Source organism: Onthophagus taurus, chromosome 5 (genome assembly GCF_036711975.1).
Source record: "Onthophagus taurus isolate NC chromosome 5, IU_Otau_3.0, whole genome shotgun sequence".
NCBI lineage: Eukaryota > Metazoa > Arthropoda > Insecta > Coleoptera > Scarabaeidae > Onthophagus > Onthophagus taurus.
Window position 1 is genome coordinate 11,286,227 of NC_091970.1, and position 13,450 is coordinate 11,299,676.

Sequence of the window (13,450 nt, forward strand, 5' to 3'; positions counted from 1 at the left end):
TGGATTCGGATTGAAGTCACCAATTATGAGACATTTGTCGTGCAGTGAGGCCATGTTAAATATGGATTCTTCAATTTTACTAAACGAGTGGATATAAATTAAGAAAACATGTATTAAGTCTGTCCCGATAGTGATACAAAAATGAAGTGTATTATTTAATGGAGAGTTGATTGCGGGGGGGTTGGATTTTCTCAATTGTATCGTGGGGTGGCCCATAGCCACCGCTCCTCCTCTGACTCCTCTATTTATAATATTGCCGTGGTTTTGGATTGACGTCCAGTTTCTAAATGTGATGGAAGACTTCGATTTTGTTTCCACAAACATTGCGCAACGGATGTGATTCTCAATGATGTAGTTTTCGATCAGGTGTGATTTCGGGTGGTAGCTGTTGATGTTTGCGTACAATAATTTTATGCTGGTCATTGTTGATCTTGCGGAATCGAGGATTGGTAGCCGTGGATAGGTTCTGTAGGAGATGGCTTAGAGGTGTCCTGGAGATCAATCATGATAACGTACATGTAACTTCCTGAGAATGCGACAATCGTATCGATTTGGTAGTTTTCTACAAATTTCCGTTTGAGGGAATTGATAAGCTCTTGACGATCGCGTGGTTTGGGTGAGTTAATTTTTGAGAGGTAGGTATTAATTTCTTGAAAGATCCTTGTGGAAATATCGCCAATTATTAATTAAAGTATGATCTTTTTAATGCAAAACCCCGTTTTGAACAATCACTTTCAGTTCTTGAGAAATAAATTTTTGAAATGATCGACACATTTTTCGAATTTTGCAATTTTCGCCGATTAAGTTTTAATAATTCGTATAAAATCGATTTCTTGGAATATGAGTATGAAAATGTCCCAAAATGTTAATAAAAATGTCTTCTTTCCAATGCACCCACCCGTTTTGAAAAATAACTTTTAGTTTTTGAGAAAACAATGTTTGAAGTTTTGATAAAATTGTCGATGTTGCAATTTTATCGATAATTTTCAAAATTCGCTATAAAATTAATTTCTTGAAGGATCCTTGTGGAAATATCACCAATTATTAATTAAAGTATCCCCTTTTTAATGCAAAACCCCGTTTTAAACAATCACTTTCAGTTCTTGAGAAATAAATTTTTGAAATGATCGACACATTTTTCGAATTTTGCAATTTTCGCCGATTAAGTTTTAATAATTCGTATAAAATCGATTTCTTGGAATATGAGTATGAAAATTTCCCAAAATGTTAATAAAAATGTCTTCTTTCCAATGCACCCACCCGTTTTGAAAAATAACTTTTAGTTTTTGAGAAAACAATATTTGAAGTATTGATAAAATTTTCGATGTTGCAATTTTCATCGATAATTTTCAAAATTCGCTATAAAATTCATTTCTTGAAAAATGCTTGTGGAAATATCACCAAATATTAATTAAAGTATCCTCTTTTTAATGCAACAAGCCGTTTTGAAAAATCACTTTCAGTTCTTGAGAAATAAATTTTTGAAATAATCGACAATTTTTTCGAGTTTTGCAATTTTCGCCGATTAAGTCTTAAAAATTCGTATAAAATCCATTTCTTAGAATATGAGTACGAAAATTTCCCAAAGTGTTAATAAAAGTGTCCTCTTTCCAATGAACCAACCCGTTTTGAAAAATAACTTTTGGTTTTTGAGAAAACAATATTTGAAGTTTTGATAAAATTTTCGATGTTGCAATTTTCATCGATAATTTTCAAAATTCGCTATAAAACTAATTTCTTGAAGGATCCTTGTGGAAATATCACCAATTATTAATTAAAGTATCCCCTTTTTAATGCAAAAACCCGTTTTGAAAAATCACTTTGAGTTCTTCAAAATAAATTTTTGAAATGATCGACACAATTTTTGAATTTTGCAATTTTCGCCGATTAAGTTTTAAAAATTCGTATAAAATCCATTTCTTGGAATATGAGTATGAAAATTTCCCAAAATGTTAATAAAAGTGTCCTCTTTGTAATGAACAAATCCGTTTTGAAAAATAACATTCAGTTTTTGAGAAAACAATATTTGAAGTTTTGATAAAATTTTCGATGTTGCAATTTTCATCGATAATTTTCAAAATTCGCTATAAAATTATTTTCTTGAAAAATCCTTGTGGAAATATCACCAAATATTAATTAAAGTATCCTCTTTTGAATGCAAAAAGCCGTTTTGAAAAATCACTTTTAGTTCTTGAGATATAAATTTTTGAAATAATCGACAATTTTTTCGAATTTTACAATTTTCTCCGATTAAGTTTTAAAAATTCGTATAAAATCCATTTCTTCGAATATGAGTATGAAAATTTCCCAAAGTGTTAATAAAAGTGTCCTCTTTCCAATGAACCAACCCGTTTTGAAAAATAACATTTAGTTTTTGAGAAAACAATATTTGAAGTTTTGATAAAATTTTAAAATTTCTTTAGAGTGGATTAAATAAGTTAAGGTAGTGTTGTTGTTCTTACGGCTTATAAGATACAGTGTGTTAATTAATTATCGTACCCGACGTCATCATTGCAAATATGCAACCAAATACGCAAATCGCGTATTGCAATACGCATACTGTGATATTGGTTGCATACTCGGGTACGATAAATAATTAACACACTGTAGGTGAGGTAGGTACCAACATGTTAAGTCGTGGTCTATTTATATAAGATTAGATGGGCTAACGCTTCATTTTTCGGGGATTACCCAAAATTTGTTTACATAATAAACATCCACAATTAAAATTGACCAATTATTATTGTTTGGAAGATGTAATACAGCTAAAAAGTAAAGTAAAATAATGCCATAAATCTTTTTTCTAGGTAATTGGTGTGATATCAGTATTCTTCATATGCGTATCAATATTATCGTTTTGTCTGAAAACCCATCCGGACATGAAAGTACCGGTAATAAAAAAGGTGGTCGTCCACACAGCAGCGAATGGCACGGATTTCACCGTCGACAAAACGGAAACGGATGCGCACGTGGCCTTCTTCTACATCGAGTGTATCTGTAACGCTTGGTTCACCTTTGAAATTTTGGTACGATTCATCGCATCGCCCAACAAATGCGAATTCATCAATTCGTCGGTGAACGTGATCGATTACATCGCCACGGCGAGTTTCTACATCGACCTGGTGCTCCGAAAGTTCGCGTCCCACCTCGAAAACGCCGATATCATGGAGTTCTTCTCCATCATTCGAATAATGCGTCTGTTCAAGTTGACGCGACACTCTTCCGGATTAAAGATTTTGATTCAAACTTTTAGGGCTTCGGCGAAGGAACTGACGCTGTTGGTGTTCTTTTTAGTTTTGGGTATTGTGATTTTCGCGAGTTTGGTGTATTACGCTGAGCGGATTCAAATCAATCCGCACAATGATTTTAAAAGTATTCCTTTAGGGTTGTGGTGGGCTTTGGTCACGATGACCACGGTGGGTTATGGGGATATGGTACCGAAAACTTATGTGGGTATGTTTGTCGGTGCTTTGTGTGCTCTTGCTGGTGTACTTACTATTGCTCTACCTGTGCCTGTTATTGTATCCAATTTTGCCATGTATTACAGTCATACGCAGGTAAGTTAACAAAATGTACAACTTGGCAAATCTATCTTGGCAGGAGGAGATTTTATCTCAAAAAGTAATTGAGATATCATCATGAAATAAAGATCATTTTAAAGCAAAATTGTTGAAGATTCAATGTGCCAGAAATAATTTTTCTGCCAAGTCTGTTTCGTCCCTTTCGAATCTCTCCTCAGTACTTTAGTCTATTACTAGTCATTTTGTGCTCTTTCTTTTTTGCTCAGTATGTTTCTTTCCATTACTAACATCTTTCTGCACAGACTTTTTTCTCCTCTTTTCAGTCTCTGCTCAAATATTTTTCTTCTGCATTTTGTCCAGTTCTTCTCTTTTCTGCTTGTATTCAATCTTTTTCTTCAATATCAAGTCCCTACACAGTTTTCCCCTTCTTTACCTACCGTTTTTCTTGTTTTTGCAATCTCTTTCTTGCCTCCTTCACCTCTTCCTAAATCCTCTTCGATTACCAGTGTTTTTCCATCACTCTCTTTTCACTCTCAATAATCTCGCCAAGTTTGTTTCATCTCTTTCCAGTATCTATTTAGTCTCTTCCTAGTTTTTTCTTGCCTTTACAGCCTGCTTTCTATCTCGTGTCCAAATTTCTTTTCTCTTTAAAGTCTTAGATTAGCCATATTTTTTAGTTATAGCTGACTTTGGAAAAATTTTATTTGTAGCCCAAAACGTAGTATTCTTGATACCATTACGGTTGGTACATGGTTCAAAAAAATTGGAATATAAATAACAGAGTTACAGTTTGGGGCATTTTTATCTAACACCCTAAAGTAGCTATGAAAATTAAACTGTCGTATCTCAAGAACGAATGGAGATATCGTCATGAAATAAAGATCATTTTAAAGCATAATTAATGAAAATTCAATATGCCATAAATAATTTTTTATTTTCCATAAACATCATTGTTATGATTTTTTAAATCAAACTCTGCATGTTTGAATGCTATATATAGATATGAAATATAAATTTTAAAAGATCGTATCTCAAGAACGAAGTGAGATATCATCATGAAACAAAGAAGATTTTAAAGCAAATTTGATGAAGATTTAATGAGCCATAAATAATTTCTTATTTTCCATAAACATGGTTGTTATGATTTTTTAAATCAAACTCTGCATGCTTGATTGTTATAGGTATGAAATACAAATATAAAAAGTCGTATCTCAAGAACGAATTGAGATATCATCATGAAACAAAGAAGATTTTAAAGCAAATTTGATCAAGATTTAATGAGCCATAAATAATTTCTTATTATCTATAAACATGGTTGTTATGATTTTTTAAATCAAACTCTGCATGTTTGATTGTTATAGGTATGAAATACAAATTTTAAAATATCGTATCTCAAGAACGAATTGAGATATCATCATGAAACACAGAAGATTTTAAAGCAAATTTGATGAAGATTTAATGCACCATAAATAATTTCTTATTATCCATAAACATCGTTGTTATGATTTTTTAAATCAAACTTTGCAAGTTCATTTTGTAGTTTTATGAAATATAAATTTTAAAAAATCGTATCTCCAGAACGAATTGAGATATCATCATGAAATAAACAAGATTTTAAAGCAAATTTGATGAAGATTTAATGCACCATAAATAATTTCTTATTATCCATAAACATGGTTGTTATGATTCTTTAAATCAAACTCTGTATGTTTGATTGTTATAGATATGAAACACAAATTTTAAAAGATCGTATCTCAAGAACGAATTGAGATATCATCATGAAACAAAGAAGATTTTAAAGCAAATTTGATGAAGAATTAATGCGCCATAAATAATTTTTTATTTTCCATAAACATCGTTGTTATGATTTTTTAAATCAAACTCTGCATGTTTGAATGTTATAGATATGAAACATAAACTTTAAAAAATCGTATCTCAAGAACGAATTGAGATATCATCATGAAATAAACAAGATTTTAAAGCAAATTTGATAAAGATTTAATGCGCCATAAATAATTTCTTGTTTTCCATAATCATCGTTGTTATGACTTTTTAAATCAAACTCTTCATGTTTGAATGTTATAATTATGAAACACAAACTTTAAAAGATCGTATCTCAAGAACGAATTGAGATATCGTCATGAAATAACGAACATTTTAAAGCAAATTTGATGAATATTTACTACACCATAAATAATTTCTTATTTTCCATAAACATCGTTGTTATGACTTTTTAAATCAAACTCTGCATGTTTGAATGCTATATGTAGATATGAAATATACATTTTAAAAGATCGTATCTCAAGAACGAATAGAGATATCATCATGAAACAAAGAAGATTTTAATGCAAATTTGATGAAAATTTAATGCACCATAAATAATTTCTTATTTTTCATAAACATGGTTGTTATGATTTTTTAAATCAAACTCTGCATGTTTAATTGTTATAGGTATGAAATATAAACTTTGAAAAGTCGTATCTCAAGAACAAATTGAGATATCATCATGACATAAAGAAGATTTTAAAGCAAATTTAATGATGATTTAATGCACCATAAATAATTTCTTATTTTCCATAAACATCGTTGTTATGACTTTTTAAATCAAACTCTGCATGTTTGAATGTTATATGTAGATATGAAACATAAATTTTAAAAGATCGTATCTCAAGAGCGAATTGAGATATCATCACAAAACAATAAAGATTTTAAAGCAAATTTAATGAGGATTTAATGCACCATAAATAATTTCTTATTTTCCATAAACATCGTTGTTATGATTTTTTAAATCAAACTCTGCATGTTTGAACGTTACTAGACTGTTATTTCAATAATTTCTGCCCAGTCTGTTTCGTCTCTTTCGAATCTCTCTTCAGTACTTTAGTCTATTACTAGTCGTTTTGTGTTCTTTCTTTTTGCTCAGTATCTTTCTATCCATTACTAATCCCTTTTCAGATTTCTTCTTTTCTGCACACTTTTCCACTCAGCCTTATTCGTCTACCTGATCTCTGCCTAGCATTTTTCTTATAGTCATTATTTCAAGTATCTTTCTTCTATTTGGAGTTTTTGTCCAGTGACATTCTTTTATTACCAGGCTATTTCCGGTCATTCCCCTTTCTGCACAGACTTTTTTCTCCTATTTTCAGTCTCTGCTCAAATATTTTTTTTCTGTATTTTTTCCTCTGTTCAGTGCTTCTCTTTTCTGCCTGTATTCGATCTTTTTCTTCAATATCAAGTCCCTACATAGTCTTCCTTTTCTTCACCTAGCGTTTTTCTTGCTTTTGGAGTCTCTTTCTTGCCTCCTTCACCTCTTTTCAATTCCTCTTCGATTAAAAGTGTTCTTTTAGTCTGTGTCTTTGCCTTCCAGTCTCTATTCATTCTCATTAATTTCTATCAAACCTAAGTTTTTTTCGTTCCACTCTCTTTTCATTTTCAATAATCTCTGCCCAGTTTGTTTCGTCTCTTTCCAGCATCTTTTCAATTTTTCGCGTCTCTCCCTAGTTTTTTTCTTGCCTTTATAGCCTGTTTTCTCTGTATCTTAGCAGGAAGAGATTGTATCTCAAAAACTAATTGAGATATCATCATGAAATAAAAATCATTTTAAAGCATAATTGCAGAAGATTCAATGTGCCATAAATATTTTTTTATTTTCAATAAACATTGTCGTTATAATTTTTTAAAGCAAACTCTGCACGATTAATTGTTACAGATATAAAACATAAATTTTAAAAGATCGTATCTCAAGAACGAATAGAGATATCATCATGAAACAAAGAAGATTTTAAAGTAAATTTGATGAAGATTTAATGCGCCATAAATAATTTCTTATTTTCCATAAACATGGTTGTTATGATTTTTTAAATCAAACTCTGCATGCTTGATTGTTATAGGTATGAAATATAAATTTTAAAAAGTCGTATCTCAAGAACGAATTGAGATATCGTCATGAAATAAAGAAGATTTTAAAGCAAATTTGATGAAGATTTAATGTACCATAAATAATTTCTTATTTTCCATAAACATCGTTGTTATGATTTTTTAAATCAAACTCTGCATGTTTGAACGTTATAGTTATGAAACATTAATTTTAAAAAATCGTATCTCAAGAACGAATTGAGATATCATCATGAAATAAAGAAGATTTTAAAGCAAATTTGATAAAGCTTTAATGCACCATAAATAATTTCTTATTTTCCATAAACATCGTTGTTATGACTTTTTAAATCAAACTCTGCATGTTTGAATGTTATATGTAGATATGAAACATAAATTTTAAAAGATCGTATCTCAAGAGCGAATTGAGATATCATCACAAAACAAAAAAGATTTTAAAGCAAATTTGATGAAGATTTAATGTACCATAAATAATTTGTTATTATCCATAAACATCGTTGTTATGATTTTTTAAATCAAACTCTGCATGTTTGAATGTTATAGATATGAAACATAAACTTTAAAAGATCATATCTCAAGAACGAATTGAGATATCGTCATGAAATAAAGAACATTTTCAAGCAAATTTAATGAGGATTTAATGCACCATAAATAATTTCTTATTATCCATAAACATGGTTGTTATGATTTTTTAAATCAAGCTCTGCATGTTTGAATACTATATGTAGATATGAAACATAAATTTTAAAAGATCGTATCTCAAGAACGAATTGAAATATCATCACGAAACAAAGAAGATTTTAAAGCAAATTTGATGAAGATTTAATGAGCCATAAATAATTTCTTATTTTCCATAAACATGGTTGTTATGATTTTTTAAATCAAACTCTGCATGTTTGATCGCTATAGATATAAAAATTAAACTTTAAAAAGTCGTATCTCAAGAACGAATTGAGATATTATCATGAAACAAAAAAGATGTTAAAGCAAATTTGATCAAGATTTAATGCACCATAAATAATTTCTTATTTTCCATAAACATCGTTGTTATGATTTTTTAAATCCAACTCTGCATGTTTGATCGTTATAGATATAAAAATTAAACTTTAAAAAGTCGTATCTCAAGAACGAATTGAGATATCGTCATGAAATAAAGAACATTTTAAAGCAAATTTGATCAAGATTTAATGCACCATAAATAATTTCTTATTTTCCATAAACATCGTTGTTATGATGTTTTAAATCCAACTCTGCATTTTTGATTGCTATAGATATGAAATAGAAATTTTAAAAGATCGTATCTCAAGAACGAATAGAGATATCATCATGAAACAAAGAAGATTTTAAAGCAAATTTGATGAAGATTTAATGCACCATAAATAATTTCTTATTTTTCATAAACATGGTTGTTATAATTTTTTAAATCAAACTCTGCATGTTTAATTGTTATAGGTATGAAATATAAACTTTGAAAAGTCGTATCTCAAGAACGAATTGAGATATCGTCATGAAATAACGAACATTTTAAAGCAAATTTGATGAATATTTACTACACCATAAATAATTTCTTATTTTCCATAAACATCGTTGTTATGACTTTTTAAATCAAACTCTGCATGTTTGAATGCTATATGTAGATATGAAATATAAATTTTAAACGATCGTATCTCAAGAACGAATTGAGATATCATCACAAAACAAAGAAGATTTTAAAGCAAATTTGATGAAGATTTAATGCGCCATAAATAATTTCTTATTTTCCATAAACATCGTTGTTATGATTTTTTAAATCAAACTCTGCATGTTTGAACGTTACTAGACTGTTATTTCAATAATTTCTGCCCCGTCTGTTTCGTCTCTTTCGAATCTCTCTTCAGTACTTTAATCTATTACTAATCGTTTTGCGTTCTTCCTTTTTGCTCTGTATCTTTCTATCCATTACTAATCCCTTTTCAGATTTCTTCTTTTCTGCATACTTTTCCACTCAGCCTTATTCGTCTACCTAGTCTCTGCGTAGCATTTTTCTTATAGTCATTATTTCAAGTATCTTTCTTCTATTTGGAGTTTTTGTCCAGTGACATTCTTTTATTACCAGGCTATTTCTGGCCATATCCCTTTCTGCACAGACTTTTTTCTCCTCTTTTCAGTCTCTGCTCACACATTTTTCTCCTGTATTTTTTCCTCTGTTCAGTTCTTCTCTTTTCTGCCTGTATTCAATCTTTTTCTTCAATATCAAGTCCCTACATAGTCTTCCTCTTCTTCACCTAGACTTTTTCTTACTTTTGGAGTCGCCTTCTTGCCTCCTTCTCCTCTTCCCAATTCCTCTTCGATTACCAGTGTTCTTTTAGTCTGTGTCTTTGCCTTCTAGTCTCTATTCATTCTCATTAATTTTTATCTAACCTAAGTTTTTTCGTTAAACTCTCTTTTCATTCTCAATAATCTCTGCACAGTTTGTTTCGTCTCTTTCCAGTATCTATTTAGTCTCTTTTCAATCTTTTGCGTCTCTTCCTAGTTTTTTTCTTGCCTTTACAGCATGTTTTCTCTGTATCTTGGCAGGAAGAGATTGTAACTTAAAAAGTAATTGAGATATCACCATAATAAAAATCATTTAAATCATGTTAAATCATTTTAATCATGTTAAATCATGCTTTAAATCATTTTAATCATGTTAAATCATGCTTTAAATCATTTTAAAGCATAATTACAGAAGATTCTATATGCCATAAATAATTTTTTATTTTCAATAAACATCGTCGTTATAATTTTTTAAGTCAAACTCTGCATGATTAGTTGTTACAGATATAAAACATAAATTTTAAAAGATTGTATCTCAAGAACGAATTGAGATATCATCATGAAACAAAGAAGATTTTAAAGCAAATTTGATGAAGATTTAATGAGCCATAAATAATTTCTTATTTTCCATAAACATGGTTGTTATGATTTTTTAAATCAAACTCTGCATGTTTGATCGTTATAGATATAAAAATTAAACTTTAAAAAGTCGTATCTCAAGAACGAATTGAGATATTATCATGAAACAAAAAAGATTTTAAAGCAAATTTGATCAAGATTTAATGCACCATAAATAATTTCTTATTTTCCATAAACATCGTTGTTATGATTTTTTAAATCCAACTCTGCATGTTTGATCGTTATAGATATAAAAATTAAACTTTAAAAAGTCGTATCTCAAGAACGAATTGAGATATCGTCATGAAATAAAGAACATTTTAAAGCAAATTTGATCAAGATTTAGTGCACCATAAATAATTTCTTATTTTCCATAAACATCGTTGTTATGATGTTTTAATTCCAACTCTGCATTTTTGATTGCTATAGATATAAAATATAAATTTAAAAGGATCGTATCTCAAGAACGAATTGAGATATTATCATGAAACAAAAAAAATTTTAAAGCAAATTTGATAAAGATTTAAAGCACCATAAATAATTTCTTATTTTCCATAAACATCATTGTTATGATTTTTTAAATCCAACTCCGCATGTTTGATCGTTATATATATGAAAATTAAACTTTAAAAAGTCGTATCTCAAGAATGAATTGAGATACCACCATGAAAATGCAAATTAACAAAATTTGAAATGATAGTGTAATGTAAGCCAAGATAGATTTGCCTAACTTTTTAAACCTATAACATATTGAATAAAAATAATCCGATTAACCCAAATCAATAAATGAATTTGCTTAATTGTTGTAGATTTTTAAATTCGGTTTCATAACCGGAATTCAATTTAAATTAAACAAACAAATAAATACACCAAATCGGATTCGTTAAATTTATAACAAAAATATATAAAACATTTTTGGTGATTTAGGCCAGAGCAAAATTGCCGAAAAAAAGGAGAAGAGTTCTTCCGGTGGAACCAACGAGAGGACCTCGTTTGCCAGGACAAGGTCCCCAGGGTGGCCAATCCGGTTGTCCCGGTGGAGCACCCGCTTGCGGACCCAATGCCCAAAATAGGAGGATGAATGCGATCAAATCGAATCATCCAAAGGATATGTTAGGAAGTCCAGGACAAAAAATAGGTAAAAATAAGTCTTTATTCTAATTTTTCTAAAAAAAAAAGAACAAAATCAAACAAATATATTCAAATATCTTCGTTTAAGAAGAAAAATGTGTTTCAGTGACCCAAATGGTGGTTTCAGGTAAATTTATTACGTTGTTGTAGAAAATTTTGTTGTAACAATAAAAATACGTATTTTGAAGATAACCAAAGAAAAAAAAATGATATTAATATTATTACAAATAAAAGAAAACGTAGGGGACACGATTTATTTAGAATTAGCTGCAAATTTAGAAAACCGTGCAGCTTTTAAGCACCAAAAATCAGCGCTTTTAAATTTTATTTTAATGTTATTTCTACACACAAATTTATATTACAAAAGAAAAACCATTAGCAGCCTAGAAAGAAATTTTGAAGATATTTGAATATAAAGAACCGCTAAAATCGTCAAAGTCATTATTCTTATTCTTTTCGTTATTGAAAAGACGAAGAAATCCGTCCGATGTTAAAGGAAAATTCCAAGAGAAACTCTATCAAGATTATCAGTAAGGAAAACTAATCAATAAATAACGCATTATGTATGTAATACAGGACGTTTCAAAAGTAGCGTATCAAACTAAAATCAATTTTGAAATTATCTTTCGGTTAAGTTAACCAAGAGTTAGAAGTTAAGTTTATATCTATATATATAATCATGATGTCTCGATGGATGCGTTTCATGTAGTATGCAAGAGCAACCTCTGATTATCAAAGGGTTGAGAAATCGATGGGTCATTTAACGCATTATGAACTTCTGTTTGATCAATTAACATTTAACACCTCATTTAACGTTACATTTATATTATAAAAAAATATAGGTGTGTAAAATTTCTTCTGCATTCATTAGGGATTGAATTACAAGACATTCCTCAGAGACATAGTTTAGGCCTTGATGCTCCTTATATTTTCGGCATGAATTTCCAAGTCATTCCTGACTTATGACGAATATTCCAGAAGAAAATCTTTAATTTTGATATTTCCGGTACTTCCTTCTAGAATGATTATGGTTAGGTTTAGACTATTTATGGATTATGGCTTTTGAGTTCATTACGAACCATTTTTGTTCATAATGTTTTTCACTATCAATTTTTATTCTTGACTTATGACGAATATTCCAGAAGAAAATCTTTAATTTTGATATTTCCGGTACTTCCTTCTAGAATGATTATGGTTAGGTTCAGACTATTTATGGATTATGGCTTTTGAGTTCATTACGAACAATTTTTGTTCATAATGTTTTTCACTATCAATTTTTATTCTTGACTTATGACGAATATTCCAGAAGAAAATCTTTAATTTTGATATTTCCGGTACTTCCTTCTAGAATGATTATGGTTAGATTTAGACTATTTATGGATTATGGCTTTTGAGTTAATTACGAACCCTTTTCGTTCATAATGTTTTTCACTATCAATTTTTATTCTTGACTTATGACGAATATTCCAGAAGAAAATCTTTAATTTTGATATTTCCGGTACTTCCTTCTAGAATGATTATGGTTAGATTTAGACTATTTATGGATTATGGCTTTTGAGTTCATTACGAACCATTTTTGTTCATAATGTTTTTCACTATCAATTTTTATTCTTGACTTATGACGAATATTTCAGAAAAAATCTTTAATTTTGCCATTTTGGAGATTACCGCTTCCTCCTTCTAGAATGATTATGGTTAGGTTTAAACTGTTTATGAATTATGGTATTTGAGTTCATTATGGACAATTTTCGTTCGTAATGTTTTTCTGTATCAATTTTAATTCTTGACTTATGACGAATATTTCAGAAGAAAATCATTAATTTTGTCATTTTGGAGATTTCCGCTTCCTCCTTCTAGAATGATTATGGTTAGGTTTAGATTATTTATGGATTATGGCTTTTGAGTTCATTACGAACCATTTTTGTTCATAATGTTTTTCTCTATCAATTTTTATTCTTGACTTATGACGAATATTCCAGAAGAAAATCTTT

General features: G+C 29.5%; 1 protein-coding gene across 4 annotated transcripts in view; it reads left to right on the top strand.

The window, feature by feature from the left end:
- LOC111419570 (Shaker cognate w) overlaps positions 1 to 13,450 on the top strand; it is a 218,128-nt gene that overhangs the window by 172,345 nt on the left and 32,333 nt on the right. For 2 of the 4 annotated variants that reach the window (XM_071195837.1, XM_071195839.1), the window contains exons 6-7: positions 2,808 to 3,557; positions 11,256 to 11,466. In XM_071195837.1, coding sequence (XP_071051938.1) covers positions 2,808 to 3,557; positions 11,256 to 11,466 — 961 coding nt within the window. Of the gene's footprint in view, positions 1 to 2,807; positions 3,558 to 11,255; positions 11,467 to 11,565; positions 11,587 to 11,929; positions 12,038 to 13,450 lie in introns of those variants that run through there. The other 2 variants (XM_071195836.1, XM_071195838.1) reach the window with 2 other exon arrangements.